At 45.1% G+C, this 18,196-nt stretch overlaps 2 protein-coding genes across 2 annotated transcripts in view; one reads left to right on the top strand and one right to left on the bottom strand.

Moving 5' to 3' along the window:
• The window catches only part of LOC118816045 (histone deacetylase 2), a 16,360-nt gene extending 11,949 nt beyond the window's left edge, over positions 1-4,411 (top strand). Inside the window, exons 10-14 of the mRNA XM_036582549.1 lie at positions 421-529; positions 672-802; positions 3,290-3,445; positions 3,992-4,049; positions 4,375-4,411. Coding sequence (XP_036438442.1) covers positions 421-529; positions 672-802; positions 3,290-3,445; positions 3,992-4,049; positions 4,375-4,405 — 485 coding nt within the window. The 3' untranslated portion in view covers positions 4,406-4,411. The remainder of the gene's footprint in view (positions 1-420; positions 530-671; positions 803-3,289; positions 3,446-3,991; positions 4,050-4,374) is intronic.
• Positions 4,412-12,312: 7,901 nt separating this feature from the next.
• marcksa (myristoylated alanine-rich protein kinase C substrate a) lies at positions 12,313-16,474 on the bottom strand. Its single transcript, XM_036582548.1, has 2 exons — positions 16,110-16,474; positions 12,313-14,252 (listed from the first exon to the last, which is right to left on the bottom strand). Exons 1-2 carry the CDS (start codon positions 16,203-16,205, stop codon positions 13,542-13,544), a joined length of 807 nt encoding a protein of 268 aa, XP_036438441.1. The 5' UTR covers positions 16,206-16,474; the 3' UTR covers positions 12,313-13,541.
• Positions 16,475-18,196: the final 1,722 nt, after the last annotated feature.

Raw genomic sequence — 18,196 nt, 5'->3', positions numbered from 1 at the left:
AGTGTTTGGTGTGGTGCTCTGAGTGTTGAGGTGTGTGGGAGTGTTTGGTGAGGAGCTCTGAGTGTTGAGGTGTGTGGGAGTGTTTGGTGAGGAGCTCTGAGTGTTGAGGTGTGTGGGAGTGTTTGGTGAGGAGCTCTGAGTGTTGAGGTGTGTGGGAGTGTTTGGTGAGGAGCTCTGAGTGTTGAGGTGTGTGGGAGTGTTTGGTGAGGAGCTCTGAGTGTTGAGGTGTGTGGGAGTGTTTGGTGAGGAGCTCTGAGTGTTGAGGTGTGTGGGAGTGTTTGGTGAGGAGCTCTGAGTGTTGAGGTGTGTGGGAGTGTTTGGTGAGGAGCTCTGAGTGTTGAGGTGTGTGGGAGTGTTTGGTGAGGAGCTCTCAGTGTTTAGTATGAAGCTCTTTCCTCAGTGGAGTCTTTGTGTCCACAGAGCTGCCGTATAACGACTACTTTGAGTATTTTGGGCCAGACTTCAAACTGCACATCAGTCCATCCAACATGACCAACCAGAACACACAGGAGTACATGGACAAGATCAAGTGAGAACCTCTTCTCAAACCCCGCAGTAACATCACTCTAGAACCGAGCGCTGTTCTCTCTACACTAAAGATCAGTGCTGAGTACAGAACGCTGAGTGATGGGTTCAGGATCCAGACTGTGATGTCTGTTTTGGTTTTTCAGACAGCGGCTGTTTGAAAACCTGCGGATGCTCCCTCACGCTCCCGGAGTTCAGATGCAGGTCATTCCGGAGGACAGCGTTCCGGACGATACGGTGGACGAGGACACGGAGGATCCGGACAAACGAATGTCCAGTAAGACACGCAAATACAGCAGTTTCTAAATGTATAAATCATCATAATATATCGAGGGGAAGAGATTAGTGGAGTTACATATACACTCACTGGTCACTTCATTAAGTCCACCTGCTTGTTTCTACACTCCCTGTCCGCTTTATCAGCTCCACTGACCGTATAGTTTCACTCTGTAGTTCTACAGTTACAGACTGTAGTCCATCTGTTTCTCTGCATACTTGGTTACCCTGTTCTTCAGTGGTCAGGACCCCCATGGACCCTCACAGAGCAGGTACTATTTGGGTGGTGGATCATTCTCAGCACTGCAGTAACACTGACGTGGTGGTGGTGTGTTAGTGTGTGTTGTGCTGGTTTGAGTGGATCAGACACAGCAGTGCTGCTGGAGTTTTAAACACCTCAGTGTTGCTGCTGGACTGAGAACCAAAAACATAAAGCCAACAGCATCCTGTGACCACTGATGAACGACCAGAGGATGACCAACCCAAACTGTGCAGCAGCAGATGAGCTATCGTCTCTGACCTTACATCTACAAGGTGGACTGACAAGGTAGGAGTGTCTGATAGAGTGGACAGTGAGAGAAACAGATGGACTACAGTCTGTAACTGTAAAAATACAGAGTGAAACTATACGGTCAGCAGAGCTGATTAAATGGACAATGAGTGTAGAAAGCAGAAGATGTTCCTAATAAGATGCTCAGTGAGTGTAAAACGTCGTTGTGTAAATTAATAATATGAACAGAAAAACAGCAAAATCAGAGTCACAGTTAAACCTCCAGAGTAATTTGTTTACTGAAAAATCACAGGGGGTGGGTGCTCCTGGTCAGAATGTCCGCAGATCTCCAGCTCAGACCCAAATTAGAGGAGGTTATATCTTCCCCAGATGGGGTGTTGGTACATTTCATTGGTCAACGGAGAACAAAGTTACACTTCACTGGTCACACGCAGCTGTGATGTGAATAAACAAGAGAGTGTTAACAAATATGTGTAATGATTGAGAAGGAAGGAAACCCAAATACAGCCAACAGAGTCCTCTTAGATCTGGTCCAGCCTGTGACCTCAGTGCCATTAAACAAAGACTGGCTGCAGCTCTTCTCATCAAGCTAGACTTCATTCAAGTGTCATACATAACTAGAGCTTTAATCGGGCCTAAATTTTGGTCTGAACCCAAACACAGCCCGAGAACATTCTCTCTGAGCTCAACCCGTACCACATCGTGGTGTTTGGAGTCCAGAACTGACCCGAGTACAACAGAATTCTGTCAGAAACTGACCAGAACCACATCGTCACCCAAAATGCAGAATAAAACCCAGGATGAAGCCGGTGACCCTGCAGTGATGGTAACATCTGTCATTAGAGCGCAGATCAATAAAACACAGCACAGTGTAAAATGATACATGCTGTAATAAAATAATCAACTGTCCAAAATTCAGTTTAAAGTTTGCTTTTAAACAGCATCTCAGTCGTCTGGATGAACCGCCGCTCTGCGCTGCTGATATTTGTTACAACCCTGCAAATTCCTTTCACACACAGAGAACAGAACAAGTCCACCATATATTTATGAATGACATATATAACATATATTCTTTCATTCATTCATCTTCTTAAACCGCTGAGTCCAGATAGGGTCACAGCAGCAGCTGGGAGAGCAGAGAAGCCCAGACGACCCTTTCCCCCCCAAAAAACTTCCTCCAGCTCATTCTGAGGGTCCTGAGCCGCTCCCAGGCCAACTTGGAGATATAATCCCTCCAGTGGGTCCTAGGATGACCCCGGGGTCTTGTCCCAGTAGGCCATGCCTGGTAAACCCCCATAGGGAGGCGTCCAGGAGGGCATCCTAATCAGACACACAAACCACCTCAACTGGCTCCTCTCAGTGTGGAGTAGCAACTCTACTCTGAGCTCCTCACACTGTCAGTAAAGTGTAGCCCCCCCACCCTGCGAAGAGGCTCATTTCTGCCGCTTTTATTCGTGATCTCATTCTTTTGGTCATTACCCACAGCTCATGACCACAGGTGAGGGTTGGGATGTAGACTGACCGGTAAACAGAGAGCTTTGCCTTATGGCTCAGCTCCCTCTTCACCACTACAGTCCGGTATAGCGACCGCATCACTGCTGCTCCTGTCCCAACCTGCGGCCGATCTCACCATCCCTCTTCCCATCACTCGTGAACAAGACCCCCAGATACTGAAACTCCTCCCCCTGGGGCAGGACCTCTCCCCTCACCTGTAGGGGGCATGACATCCTTTTCCCTCTATGTTATGTATAGCATAACTGTATCATGATGATACCAGTGATGTGACTGGCTGATTAAATCTCATATCACAGGTGAACTTACTGGTTATGTAACCACTACATACATGTGTATATATCCTCTACATGGACCTAATATAAAACATAGATATCTCTTCTGCGTCTGCGTGTGTGCGTGCGTGTGTGTGCGTGTGTGCGTGTGCGTGTGCGCGTGTGCGCATGTGTGCGTGTGTGTGTGTAGTCCGGGCGTCCGATAAGAGGATCGCGTGTGATGAAGAGTTCTCCGACTCGGAGGACGAGGGAGAAGGAGGGAGGAGGAACGTCACCAACCACAAAAAAGGAGCCAAGCGAGCTCGAGTGGAGGAGGAGAAGAAAGAAGGAGAGGAGAAGAAAACCGGTAAGAGAACCAAACTGCTGCTGAGAGAACCAAAAGGATACGAGAACTCAGCATCTAGAGAACCATTCTGTTTAGAGAACCACACCTTTAGGGACCGCCACTCTTTACAGAACCTACAGCTTAGAAAATCCACCTTTTAGAGAACTCAGAGCTGAGGACCTCCCATCTACAGAACCCACTGTTTAGAGAACCCACTGTTAGAGTTATGAGAGAACTGCTCACTGAAGTCGCTGTGCAGAGCGACAGAGTTGTACTGACATGTTGATACAGGATTTTTTTGAATGTTTTATTGAAGGTAAAAGGCATCAGAATCTTTACTGACAGCACAGTCGGTAAAAATGACTGACGAGGTTCATTCAGACTAAATCACGTCACTCACCTCCTCATCTAAACCTGATCCTGACTGAGTAGCGCTTTAGAGTGGAACCCTGTCGTAATCACTGGTGGATAACTGGACTGGTTATTGATTATTGATTATAAATTATTGATGATGGAGTGCAGAGCTGGACGCTGCCGTCTTAGAGCTGATCTCTCTGTGTGTTTCAGACGTGAAGGAGGAGGAGAAGGTGAAGGAGGGCAGCTCAGAGAAGCACGAGTCTAAAAGGTAAAGCATGTGGATTACCCACAATGCAGTGCAGTGAGTACAGTAATGATCACAGTCAGTGTTACACATAAGAGGAGTGCAGTGTTTGACTGTTAACACACTGAACTGACCAAACAGACAGACTGTTTACACACATTTGACTAAGAGACAAATACAGTAACACTACAGTAAATACAGTAATAATAACGAAGTCAGTGTGAGAGATGAAGATCTGTATCTGTATCAGACCCATAATATAATAACTATTATATGCAGAATATCACAGAAAGATAGGAATGTTTGTAAAAGTGAACATAATGTAACATACAAAACTTTAATTTTACAGTGTGAAGACTGAACAGACGAGCAGTGCATGAAAACGACCACCAGAGGGCGCACACACACACACACACACAAACACACACACACACATTCTTTTTGTCTCTCTCTCTGTATCTCTCTGTCTCTCTCTCTCTGTATCTCTCTCTCTCCCTCTGTATCTCTCTCTAGCGCCCCCTCCTGGACTCCACACCCATAAGCATTATATTTATTACTGTGTGAGTGAGTGTGTGAGAGTGAGTGTGTGTGTGTGTGTGTGTGTGTGTGTGTGTGTGTGAGTGAGTGAGAGTGAGAGTAAGAGTGAGTGTGTGAGTGAGAGTGTGTGAGTGAGTGTGTGAGAGTGAGTGTGTGTGTGTGTGTGTGTGAGTGTGTGAGTGAGAGTGAGTGTGTGTGTGTGTGTGTGTGAGTGTGTGTGTGTGTGTGTGTGAGTGAGTGTGTGAGAGTGAGTGTGTGAGTGTGTGTGTGTGTGTGTGAGTGAGTGTGTGTGAGTGAGTGTGTGAGTGAGTGTGTGAGTGAGTGTGTGAGAGTGAGTGTGTGAGTGAGAGTGAGTGTGTGTGTGTGAGAGTGAGTGTGTGTGTGAGAGTGAGTGAGTGAGAGTGAGAGTGAGAGAGTGTGTGAGTGAGAGTGAGTGTGTGAGAGTGAGTGTGTGAGTGTGTGTGTGTGTGTGTGAGAGTGAGTGTGTGAGTGTGTGTGTGTGTGTGAGTGAGTGTGTGAGAGTGAGTGTGTGAGTGAGTGTGTGAGTGAGTGTGTGAGAGTGAGTGTGTGAGTGAGTGTGTGAGAGTGAGTGTGTGAGTGAGAGTGTGTGTGTGTGTGTGTGTGTGTGAGTGTGAGTGAGTGTGTAACTCTGTAGGAGTCCCTCCACACCAGCAGGGGGCGTTTTGTCTTTCTCTCTGTCTGTTGTCTTTTTTCTGAATAGTTTGTACTGCGGCTTTAGGGAAGATGTGGATGTTCATTTAGTAACACAGTCGCTGATTAAACTCCAGATTTGTTTAAATTTGATATTTTGCATTTGCATATTAAAGCGTTTTATACTACTCGTGTCTCTGAGGTGTTTATTGATGTTTCAGCTCAGAGTGTAAATATAAGCGCAGCAGCTCCGTCAGCGCCGGGTCATAACGGATATGATCCGCTGCTGATCGACTGATCACACACCTGAGAACACACTCAGTGTTTTATAGAGCAGGGAAAGGTGGAAACTAGTTACTCAGCACTGAAGATGGTTTGAGCAGCTCCTTTTGTACCTTCACTGCGATGAACAGAGGGCAGATGATTTCTGACGAGTGTCTGACCGTTTTTCTGCAGTATTTCTATTAATCTGAGTTTAATTGCAAAAAATAATAAACACCTTTGCCCTGACCACATTTTGTTTTATTCAGTAAATAAACAGTAACTGTGTATTAAAACGTGTCTCTGTAGAGGACGTGTAAACTTATTCACACTCAGATGAGAATTAGACCAGGGGTGCACAAACTTCTGCACACAGCTATAGTTTTAGTGACGGTCATTCAGACAAACAGCCGGAATGTGTCCAGCATAAATTCAGTGTCTGAGTTTTAATGATGAACGGAGAGAAAAAGAGAACCGTATAAAGATGTAATTAAAGTACGACAGACCAACAGCACTTTACTGAACTGCACCCTTAAAGAAGGTTCTCCAAGGGTTCTTTAGTTAAGAAAATGGTTCTATGTAAAATCTTTGAAAATGCTTCTATATACCACCAAAAATGTTTCCTCTATTGTTATAAGCTTGTATTGTAACAATTGTAGAACCATTTTAGTGCTATATAGAACCCTTTTTAAAGGTTCTACATAGAACCATATACAACACGTTCCCCATCAGTCTGAAGAACCATTTCATGATACAAAGAACCATTTAATCATGCAAAAGGTTTACATAGCACCAAAGAGATTTTTCTAGTCTTACAAGCTTGACATCGCAACAGTAGCAGAACCCTTTGGTGCTAGATAGATAAAAGATATTTAAATATATCACAAACAGTAAAGAGAGAAATTGAGAATAAACACAGATCATCAATAAAGAGCTGAACCGGTACATGGAACAGGTTCCTCTTCCCTTTCTTTCATATTGTATCTTACATTTTTCTACACTCTTAAAAAGATGGTTCTCTCAGCGTTCTTTAGTGGAGAGTCCTGCTCTAACCTGGCTAGATCCTGTTTTCTTTTCTTTTTCTCTCTCTTTACGCTGTAAATGCTGGACTGCAGTGAAAATGAGCCACTCAGTGCGGTTCTGAGTGTGTGTAGATTCTGTTCTTACCTAAGAACAAATCCTAAATAAGAACATTGGAGAATGTAAGAAAACAATTTCTTCTTAAGAACGGTTACGAGTGAGGCCCAGTGATCTTATATAGAACCATGAACACTTAAAGAACCACTTGCATGATAAAACATTAATGTTAACATTATTATTGCTGTAATTATATATTTATGTAATAAATGTATTTATATTATAAAAACTTACTGATACTCTCATGTTAAAGGAACTGAGATGGGATCAGATGGAGGTTATTGATACTGTTATTCAGTAACGGCTGCAGATTTGAAAATAAACAACGGCCGGTGGTGCAGTTTCCTCCTCCTCCACTGGGAGGCGCTGCTGTTCCACTTATTTTATTCATGTGCATTTTTCAAACTTTCTCATTATGGAATCTCTACTGTTACCAGCTCTGTCTGTCTGTCTGTCTATCTATCTGTGTGTCTGTCTGCCTGTCTGTGTGTCTGTCTGTGTGTTTGTCTGTCTGTCTCTGGTCAGTGGTCGTTTTCTGGTGACTGTATTTAAAGCGTCCACGTATCTTTTTATGGTCATTCTGGTCTTATTTGGTCTTCGTCCCCTTGCTAGGCTGTGTCTGCAGTAGCGGTGATGAGACAAGCTCTATCAGAGTGACAGCTCGCCCGTTAGAATGGGGGCGGGGCCTTATTAATGATGTAATCATCAGTATCAGAGTAGTAAACTCACATTCCTCCACACTGTTAATGCTCAGATCTCACTGTCTCCTCCATCAGGCGCATCAAACCAGCTTCATCACATACAGCAGCTCAACGCTGCACTTTATTAATGTGTCATAACTGTTCATTAATGATTTTATGATAGGGTACTACATGACACCTACATCAGCTTGTCATAACACCTGACATAACTGTTTATAAATGCTTATTCCAGCAGGCATCATGTGTCATAAAGGCTACTTTAGCTGACTGATTAAAAATGGTGAATGTAACCTTTATAGCGAATGACGCCTGTCGGCATAAACATTTATAAACATTTATATAGGTTATGTCAGCTGTCATGATGAGCTTATGTAGGTGACATGTAGCCTTATAAACAGAACCTTACAGTAAAGTGTTACCATGATATCTAAGGTGTTTATTAATTTTATTAATTACTAATCATTAATAAACTAATTTTAAACCGTTAATAAACACTTAATAAGCTTCTTTCTCTAAACTTGTATCAGTCCCTTCAGAGAAAACATCCCTTCACATGTGAATAATTGTGGTTTTTGCACATTTCACATTATGTGTGATGACGTGTCGCGTGTGATTCCACGTGAGTCACAAGTAAACACAGCTTTAGATACTACATGTGAGGGATATATGTGACTCTTCTGTGAAGTAAAGGGACAAAAAAGGCATAAACTCTGAAATTAATAATTCATACTCCATAAAAACAGGTTAGAGCCTCAGCGAGGCTGCAGGAATGACCTCCCTCTCACTCTCTGATTAGATTCAGCAGAAAAACAAACACAACAGCATCATAACCAGCAGGTCGGTGCTCTGTGTTGCCATGGTAACCTCAGCTAACACGGAACTGACCCGAGTTTAACAGTCTTATTTACAGCCGTGTTGGTAAAGGCGCTCAGTCAGAGTGAGCAGCGTTCGGTACATAAACAGAGGCAGATTAATAAACAGAGTGTTTGTGTCTGTAATGTTTTACGCTCAGTCGGCGCTTTATTACTGTCACCTCATTTAAACAGGAAGCTGCTTTTTAGTGTAAGAATGCTGATTCGTCTCTTAGTAACTAATGTTGTTTATGTTGTGACTTTGCCTGATAAACAGTGCAGTGAGGGTCACGTGTTTATTTACCCCACACAGTTTGAGCTTAAGCTTAAAAAAAGGCTCAGAAATATCAGCCAGTTTGGCTGTAAATAAATCAGAATCGCCATAAAAATTCATGGTCACTGCTTCACTACTTGTTAGGGCTTGTGGTAAATTTAGAAATTCACAAATTTATAAATTTAATAGTTTCATAGTCCAAACACACTTTACAGTCTAGAAACGATGACCCTCAACTGACCCAGAGCTCCTCAGAGCGGTCCTGCAGTGAGAACGTAAATCAGAGCGATTAGCAAGGATGCGGGGAGTGGGGGGCCGAGGGGGCTGCAGCATTCCCAATTTCAGGACTGCAACTGTTAAAAATAATGATAATAGTAAAACATTCTGAACATTATAATCATTTGAACATAGTATAGATGCATGTGTGCCTGGATTAGAGCAGAGTTTGTATTTTTATATGTTCAAAACCGGCGTTGTGTAAGTGACACTGTATTTTCATTACAGTGAGCTGACCGCTGCTGGCCGCTTTCAGACAGAGAGAGAGAAAGTCTACACAGAGTTAAAGGCCAGTTCTGAACCCCAAAGCAGCCCAGTATTGTTTTTGAACCATAAGCGTGGAGCTGCTTGTATTTCATTACTGAAGCTGAAAATGTTAAACAAACTCAGTGACTGGAAACTCTGTCTGGTTACTGTATTTACTGACAATCATTTTAATGACTTCTAACCATAAATAACGTTTCTGTGCTCCAGATTTAGTGGATTATCAGCCCCAGTGTGGAACCATAACTATTCGAGCAGCTCTTCATCTGTAAATGTCAAAACTCTGTCAGTAAATGAGACAAAAACACCTTCACAAAAATGCTAATTTCTGTTAGCGCCTCTATGAGATTCTAATAGTGTGTTAGCACTAAGCTAACGCTGGTGCACATGAACATTTTAAAAATGTCTTGTAAAAGTCATTCCAGGTGTTTTATTGTTCAGTCTGTATCAGACATTATCGTGTATCTGATCTCGTGTGTATCAGTGTTACAGAGACTCTTTCAGTACAGAGTTCTGCACAGAGCTGCTGCCACTGTTTAACACTCCTAACAACTAACCGGAATACTGCTTAGACTACGACTCATATTCACAGTCAGTCATCTAGAACCTCCAGAAGGACTAGAGTGTTGCTGGTTCCACTCATTGTGAATCAGAGTATGATTGGTTGGTTCACTTCCTAATGATGTTGGTAGTTAATTTGATGCGTAAAACCTTCAGTCCAGCTCCTGAAGTCCTGACCAATAGGGAAGCAGCTCAGCTGTATCTACTCAGACACCACAGAGAGAACCATCCTTTGGAGATCTGAAACAGCAGCATAACTTAGAACATGTATGATGATTCTGTTAAATGAAAATGAAAATTACAGATACGTATGTTTAATTTAACAGAAGTTTAGAACCTCTCTGATGATCTAGACGGCCCTGACGGTTGCCCTCTGCGCAGCCCATAGTGCCTCATGGTAGGAGCTCCTCTGTGGAGGAGGGAGGGTGGGGAGCAGCGCTCGCTGTTACTGCCGCACATTTGCATTTTCAGAGCTCGGTTGTAAAACCTGATCTTGTCGTCTCCTCTTACCCGGCTCCACGTTCTCAGACCGATCTGTGAGAACGTGATCTGTAGGTGTGGAACGTTCCTCTGTGCCGCTGTATTCAGAGCCACTCTCTGACATCGTCACTGTGTATTAGATGTCAGGGTGGTACCCTGGGGGAGGGGCGCGGGGGGTTGTAGAGAAAGCTCTGGAAGGCCCCCTATTGTTCAGGCTCCTCCGGTGTCGAATTAAACAGGTCGGAGAGGGAGAGAGAGAGAGAGAGTGAGAGCGAGAGAGAGAGAGAGAGAGAGAGCGAGAGATAGAGAGAGAGATAGAGAGATAGAGAGAGAAAGAGCTAATCAACATACAACTAAAATCCCAGTAAGAGTCTGTTTTTCAAAAACAGTTTTTTTTAATGGGTTGATGTTACAGTGTAAAGGACTCTAATGGTTTAACAGATGACCAAATGCCTTTGATGGTTTCCTAAGGGGATCTAAAGATGTTCTACAGGTAACTAGTGATCTCTACAGGAACCCATTAAGTCGATTCCCATTAGAAAGCATTCCGTTTTAATCCTAATGGTTTCTAATGGTCTTTTTCAGTCTGCAGCAGCGCTGCTCATTTTTACTTTTATACCCCAAACTGGTCAAACCGGTACGTCTTCACCTGGTAGCCTAAACTGACATGCTAACGTTCTACAGGTACTCATTTCAGATCCAATCACACTGAGTGGAACGGTTCCTTCATTAGCGTAGCCGCCACAGCTAAGCTGCTAAAATTTAACATTAGCATAGCCGCCGCAGCTAAGCTGCTAATATTTAACATTAGCGTAGCGCCGCAGCTAAGCTGCTAATATTTAACATTAGCGTAGCCGCTGCAGCTAACCTGCTAATAATTAACATTAGCATAGCCGCCGCAGCTAAGCTGCTAATATTTAACATTAGCGTAGCCGCCGCAGCTAACCTGCTAATAATTAAAATTAGCATAGCCGCCACAGCTAACCTGCTAATAATTAACATTAGCGTAGCCTCCGCAGCTAAGCTGCTAATATTTAACATTAGCGTAGCCACCGCAGCTAACCTGCTAATATTTAACATTAGCGTAGCCGCCGCAGCTAAGCTGTTAATATTTAACATTAGCGTAGCCGCCGCAGCTAACCTGCTAATATTTTACATTAGCGTAGCCGCCGCAGCTAACCTGCTAATATTTTACATTAGCGTAGCCGCCGCAGCTAAGCTGCTAATATTGGTAATGGTAATGGTAATAACACCAGATTTTATCAGAGATTCAAATTTTACATATCAGGTTTTCTGCTCACCGGCGTTTAAACACCCACCTGTTTGGAATCACTTTTTCACCACTTTTTCACTTTTTATTTTACATGCAACAGCAACTTAAACTTATATATAAAATTAACTATCTACAGATTTATTACAGAAAATTCACCAAAACGTGTCTTTAGATGTTTTATTCCCCACTTGGTTATGCTGCCTGGATTTAGTGTTTGTCTGCTGTTGCTGCTTTGAACTTTTACCTGTAATTTTTAATTATTAATGAAGCCCAGTTTGTTCTGATTTTGATGACCTTTTTTTACTCTTCAGTATTTTAATTGTAAAGTACTTAGAGCTGCATTTTAATGTATGAAAGGTGCTGTAAATATAAACTTATTCAATATTTCAGAAAATCAGTGGATAAAATGGTAAATAATATAGTGTTATTATCTACTTACATTCCACTTGATGTTTAATCTCTTTTGAAATACATTGAATTCTGGATCGTTAATTTTAATAGAACTTCCCTCTTGATGTCCTGCAGTTCTCGGTCAGTGTAGAATCTCCAGCTCTGCTCAGTCTGGACTCTAACGTCTCTACACTGTTACTCACCGAGCCCTGCTGAAGATCTGAACCCGTGAAGACGTTCAGAACCAGCAGAGCACAGTCACACTTATCTACAGCCAGACTGTCTTAGATCACTGTAAACCCTGACTTTGACTGGATGTGCATGTTTAACACAGGAGTGAACACAGTTAGCACAGCTAGCGTAGCTTCTCCTACAGATTTACAGTAGTGTGCTGATGCTAATGTTCAGCAGGTCCGGAGTTCACGTTGGGAAGATGTTAAAATTCTGTGTTTGGTCACAAAAACACCCCCACACCCCACCCACCCACACACACACCAACCCCCACTCCCCCCAAACATACTCAAACAGACTCAGCTAATAGTACTTAGCATTAGCCAGTCACAAAATGGCCGCCAGAGGACATAAGTGCAGCCATTTTATGAGCTGCAAACAAAAAAAAGAGACACAGGAGCTGTTTTGAAATTTTATTCACATTTATTTTGCTTTGTGTGCTCACAGAAGTCCGAACACCTCGAGCAGGAGTTTTAATAGCAAGTTTCTCGTAAGCAAAGTTACATTCCATCTCTAAGTCAAATCGGTCAAAGCTTCTCCAGTATTTACAAAAGAAAGGAAAAAAGGGAAAGACAGGATGCTACACAGACATTTTGCATCTGATAGAGAGATTCCTTAATTATTATTATTTTTTTTCTCAAAGACCACCGAGGAAATAAAAAGCATCGTCTGCAGTAACCACAGTAGAAAGAGTCACAGCTTGGTTTGAGTTCAAAATCACTTCAAAGATCTTCCAGGATGATTTTTTTTAAGTTTATTTCTTTATCTTACAAAAACGAGCTTGGTGGTAAAAGAGCTGCATGTGCTTCTTGAGATCAAGATTTCATTTGTACAATAAATCACAGTTAAAAACACCCCTCCTATACATACTTACACGTCTTCACGCTCAGAGAGCCGGACGAAGCCCCGGCGTCCTACACAAACCACTGACTGAGACAGCTAAAGAGCAGAGCAGAGATCCTACCGTTAAAACGTCGTCCTAAAAACTAGCGCTGGGAGCTGGATAAACCGTCCGAGTGTAGAAATGACTTTAGTGTTGTAAACTGCGGTACAATAGTAGTTGGTCACTCTAAGACTACTCTTTCGCGGCGTAGTCTGTGGCACGAATCCCAGGCACGATGGTGCCCTCCTTTGCCCCGCCCCATTTCCCCTCCAAAACCCCTCCCACCTCCTTCATACCAATGGGCATGTCCATACGTTTGACAAATTTACTCTTTTTCCCCTTTTTCGTATAAAAATGCAAAAAAGAAAAGGCAACAAAACAATTAATACTGACGGAAAAAAATTACGGCAAAATGTAGATGATTCATTTTTCGTTTAACTATTTTTTTTAGCCATCCACCTCTCTCGGGTCCCGAGGGTGGAGTTTTGGGGGGGTGTATAAAAGAGAAAAGAAAAAGAAAAAAACAAAAAGAAATAAAAAGTAAAAGCTTTAAAATATCCCTGGTTGTAGACAAAGTTCTCCAAAGCCTCTGGACCCGGAACCAACTCCAGCGTACAAACAGGGAAATGTTCTCATCTTTGTTTTTCCTCCCTTTTTCTGTATTTTTTATTTTTTTATTTCTCAGGTGTGTGTGTGTATGTGTGTGTGTGTATGTGTGTGTGTGTGTATATGTGTGTGCGTGTGTGTTACTCCGCTGCAGGCTCAGCGGTCGTCGCTGGACTGGACTCTGTTTCCTGTGCGGCAGGAGCTGCTTCTTCTTGCTTTGGCGCCTCCTCCTGGACGGCGGTGGGAGCAGGCTCTGCTGCGGGCTCGGCTGGTTTCTCCTCTGCTTTAGGAGCTTCCTCAGCCGGGCTGGCGGCTTTAGGCTCCTCCGCTGGTTTCTCTGCTTCCTTGGCCTCGGGTTTCTCCGGGCTGGTTGCTGCGGTGCCCTCGTCCGCCTCAGGCTTGGCTTCCTCATCGGCAGGCTTGGCCTCCTCACCAGAAGCGTCGCCTCCTTCTGCCTTCGCTTCGTCCGAAGCACCCGCAGCCTCCTCGGCTCCCTCTCCCGTCTCCTTCTTGGTCTTCTTGAAGGAGAAGCCGCTCAGCTTGAAGGATTTCTTGAAGGAGAAGCGCTTCTTCTTCTTCTTGGGCGTCTCGTTGCTGGTGGAGGGCGTGGCAGCCTCGCCCTCAGCCGGCACAGCAGCGGCAGATTCTCCCTCTTCCTTCTCTTTCTCCTTCTCCTTCTCTCCCTCTCCTTCCTCCTTCTCAGCCGGAGCCGCTGCGGCCTCAGCCTTCTCGCCCTCCTCCTCTTTGGGCTGCTGCTCCTCCGCCGCCGCGCTGCCGTTAGCCTGCACTTCCTCCTTCCCCTCCGCCGCTGCAGGAGACGCGTCGCCGTTCACCTTCACGTGGCCATTCTCCTGTAGCAGAGAGACACCTGGTTACCACACGGTGCGCTGAGGCGATTACATCAGCAGGGACACATTTACATAAACCACAAACAGCACACACTCCCACAAACCAACAGAAAAACTGCCCGATAACTGGACTAAACTACTAAAACAAAGAACCTGAGTACCTTTCAGACCAAAGGACACAATCCGGCAGTGATATCAGGCCTGAGTGACAAACATTTTGCAGCCCAGAGCTTCAGTGTGTGAATATCAACAGGCTAAATCCTCTAAAGACGCTCCAAATTCAGCCCAAACTTCACTCTACAGTGATTATTATTACATTATTCCATTCAAAATGTACTACAAACATATTGCCCTGCAGGAAAAGGACTATTTAATGGTGTAAAACCTAATGGTTTTCCTTTCTAATGGGATTTGGCTTAATGGTTTCTAACAGAGTCCACTAGTTTCCTGTAGAACACTTTTAGATCCCATTAGGAAACCATCAAATGCATTTGGAATCACTGGTCACCTGGTAAACCATTAGGACCCTTTACACTGTGATATCAACCCATTAAAAAAAACAAAACACATTACAAAACCATCAGGAACCAACAGACATACTTAACGATTTCTACTTTGTTTTTTCAACAGAGTAAACAAAAAATTTTGGGACCAGTTTTAAATAAATTCGATAAAAATATCACCCGTTTGGGTTTGTTTTGATTAACTGGGGCGCTGAATTCAATGCAAACAGCCTAAATGTGAAGCCCAAACCGAAGCTATTCCGCCATCGGCCAGAGGGGGCAGCAGAGACCGCGGCTTAAACCCAAACAATGACTCCAAGGAGCTGCCTTTGTTTTGATCCAGTCGACCTTTTACAGCATTTTTAACCAGCAAAACGGAAACTTTCACTTCATTTTTCATTACTTTCATACATTAATGGTAAAATATCTCGACCTGAAAAGCATTCTGAGTCTTTTTAGACGCAAAAACCACACCGTGGTTGCCGTTCGCGGTGGTGGCCGCCAGGGGGCGGCGCGTCTTTGTCTTAAATCTGAATAAACTGAAGCGCCAAACAGAAACAGCAGCAGCTCAATAAATTCACACGTTATTAAACATTAACGCTCGGAAAGCCCCTCAGAGGAACCGGAGGCCGTAAATAAGCGGGGTTTGAGTGATAAAGGCGGGTGAAGGAGCGCGAGCAGCGCGGACCCGCAGCATCTCTCCGCGGAGAAAGGCGTGGTGAGCTGCGCCCTGAGCCATTGTTGCTCCTGCACCACCTTCTCCCCATCGAACACCACCAAACCGTCTAAATATCATCCATATCACACACACTGCGCTCGCGCTCGGGCAAAACGCACACTCGGCGAAAAGTGACACCAGGTGTGCTGCTTAACTGCACTCTTTTCTTGGCCCAGTGAAGGCGCCCTCACTGCCCCGCTTCACTCTCCAAACAAAAGACCTCTGCCCAGATACTCCAGCAGGGAGGAGGAAGAAGACCCAGCCCGGCTCCGCGATCACGGAGTAGAGCGAAAAACGAGCCACATGAGGAGAAAAGGGGGAAACAGAGCCGTAATAACGACTAAAACTGGAGAAATGTGGAGAAAATTGGAGACAGACCCAACAATATGTGGTCAATAACTGATGAACACGGTCCAGAATGGACATCCAGTGAAGGCGCCCCAAAGTCAGTGACCCCAAACAGAAGAAACTTCGAAAATGACCTCAGACTCTCCTCAGTGGAGCTGCAGAGGCTGTGAGACCCCCAAACAGACGCGCTGGGGATAAACAGGGTCTTAGACATGAAAACATGATCAAGGCGCCCAGAAGCGCAACCACCGTCGGGAAAAGGTGTAAAGGCGGGTAAAGGTGAGCTCTCACCTGGCCGTTAGGTTTGCACGAGGCCGCCGCCTCTCCGGGTTTTTCCGCCGCCGCGGTCTCGCCCTTCGCGGCGCCTTTGGAGAACTGCGCTCCCATCGCTCCGCTCCAACAACAGCGACCAGCAGACAAAGAGCCCGAGCCTCGCCTCGCGATTCACCCCCCGGGGACCGAACACACAAACACTGAACCTCAGAAAGCTCCGCCGAGCCGAGCTCCTGCCTCGCCGCGCGCACACCGGGACCGGAGAGCAGATCTCCCCGCGCTGAGGGTCCGGAAGGTCTGGCTGGTGGGTTCTGCTGGGTGTTGGTTTGGTTTCTATCGCCGTTGCTCTCGAACGCGCGCGGTCTGCGAGGATGGACGGGCGCTGCGCGCGCTGACGCATCCGCTTCGAACGCCAGCCAATCAGAGCGCTGCGCCCGGCCCACAGAGGCGGGGCTTTAGCGGCGCGTGAACAATGGAGCTGGAGAGATTGGAGCAAATATATTAAAATATGAGCCCCGCGTTATAAAAGCAACTACAGAGAGAAACACGAGCTGATCTCTCTGATTACCCACCGGTCAGTTACTGACCATCACAGGAGTCAGGGGGGTTCCAGGGGGATTGGGTGATGATCAGCTGGGTGGATGTGTGGTCAGTGAGTGAGTGAGAGAGTGAGTGAGTGTGTGGTCAGTGAGTGAGTGAATAAATGAATGTGTGGTGAGTGAGTAAGTGAATGGTGTTTGGTCAGTGAGTGAGTGAGTGAATGGTGTTTGGTCAGTGAGTAAGTGAATGGTGTTTGGTCAGTGAGTGAGTGAGTGGTGTTTGGTCAGAGAGTGAGTGAGTGAATGGTGTTTGGTCAGTGAGTGAGTGAATGGTGTTTGGTCAGTGAGTGAGTGAATGGTGTTTGGTTAGTGAGTTAGTGAATAGTGTTTGGTCAGAGAGTGAGCGAGTGAATGGTGTTTGGTCTGTGAGTGAGTGAGTGAATGGCATTTGGTCAGTGAGTGAGTGAATGGTGTTTGGTTAGTGAGTTAGTGAATAGTGTTTGGTCAGAGAGTGAGCGAGTGAATGGTGTTTGGTTAGTGAGTGAGTGGTGTTTAGTAAGTGAGTAAGTGAGTGGTGTTTGATCAGTGAGTGAGTGGTGTTTGGTCAGTGATTGAGTGAATGGTGTTTGGTGGGTGATTGAGTGAATGAGTGATGTTTGGTCAGTGAGTGAGTGGTGTTTGGTCAGTGATTGAGTGAATGAGTGATGTTTGGTCAGTGATTGAGTGGTGTTTGGTCAGTGATTGAGTGAATGAGTGATGTTTGGTCAGTGATTGAGTGAGTGAGTGGTGTTTGGTCAGTGAGTGAGTGAGTGGTGTTTGGTCAGTGATTGAGTGAATGAGTGATGTGTGGTCAGTGATTGAGTGAGTGAGTGGTGTTTGGTCAGTGATTGAATGAGTGGTGTTTGGTCAGTGATTGAGTGAGCGAGTGGTGTTTGGTCAGTGAGTGAGCGAGTGGTGTTTGGTCAGTGATTGAGAGGTGTTTGGTGAGTGAGTGAGTGAGTGGTGTTTGGTCAGTGAGTGAGTGGTGTTTGGACAACCGACTAACACTGCTCTGTCTAACTCTGCTCTCTGCTTTATCTAATGGTGCTCTAACGTTGTTGTAACTCTGTTCTAAGTAACATAGTTCTACCCAACACTGAGGCTCTAGTGAGGCTCCAACTCAGCACTGCTCTATCGACCTCCATAGCACAGCTCGACCCATCGCTGATGTAACCAGTGCTGCTTTATCTGCCTCAGCAGGAGGAGAGAGTTACGCCTCGCGCCTGTAGGAGTAATGTCGTTTCCATGGAGAGAGAGTGTGGCTGGAGTGTGAGGAGTGTTTTGAGCAGCAGAGAACCCAGCGCGAACGGAGTGTAAGAAACAGAAGTGGAATAGAGGAACATGTCCAGCCGGCGGGCCTGTAGCCTGCTGACCGAGCGTCCTGCGTGGCACTGATTCGAGTGCCATGTTCTGAGATCAGTGTAAACGTTTTAAGCCACTTCAGAAACAAATCAGATTTGCATAAACCGCTGTGGACATCAGTGCCGCCACTTTCCCTGCTGCTCTCAGGATGGACACTGTGCAGCA

Source organism: Colossoma macropomum, unplaced genomic scaffold (assembly GCF_904425465.1).
Source record: "Colossoma macropomum unplaced genomic scaffold, Colossoma_macropomum, whole genome shotgun sequence".
NCBI classification, from domain to species: Eukaryota; Metazoa; Chordata; class Actinopteri; order Characiformes; family Serrasalmidae; genus Colossoma; species Colossoma macropomum.
Note: the sequence above shows the minus strand (reverse complement) of the source record. Positions and strands in the feature narration are given on the sequence as shown.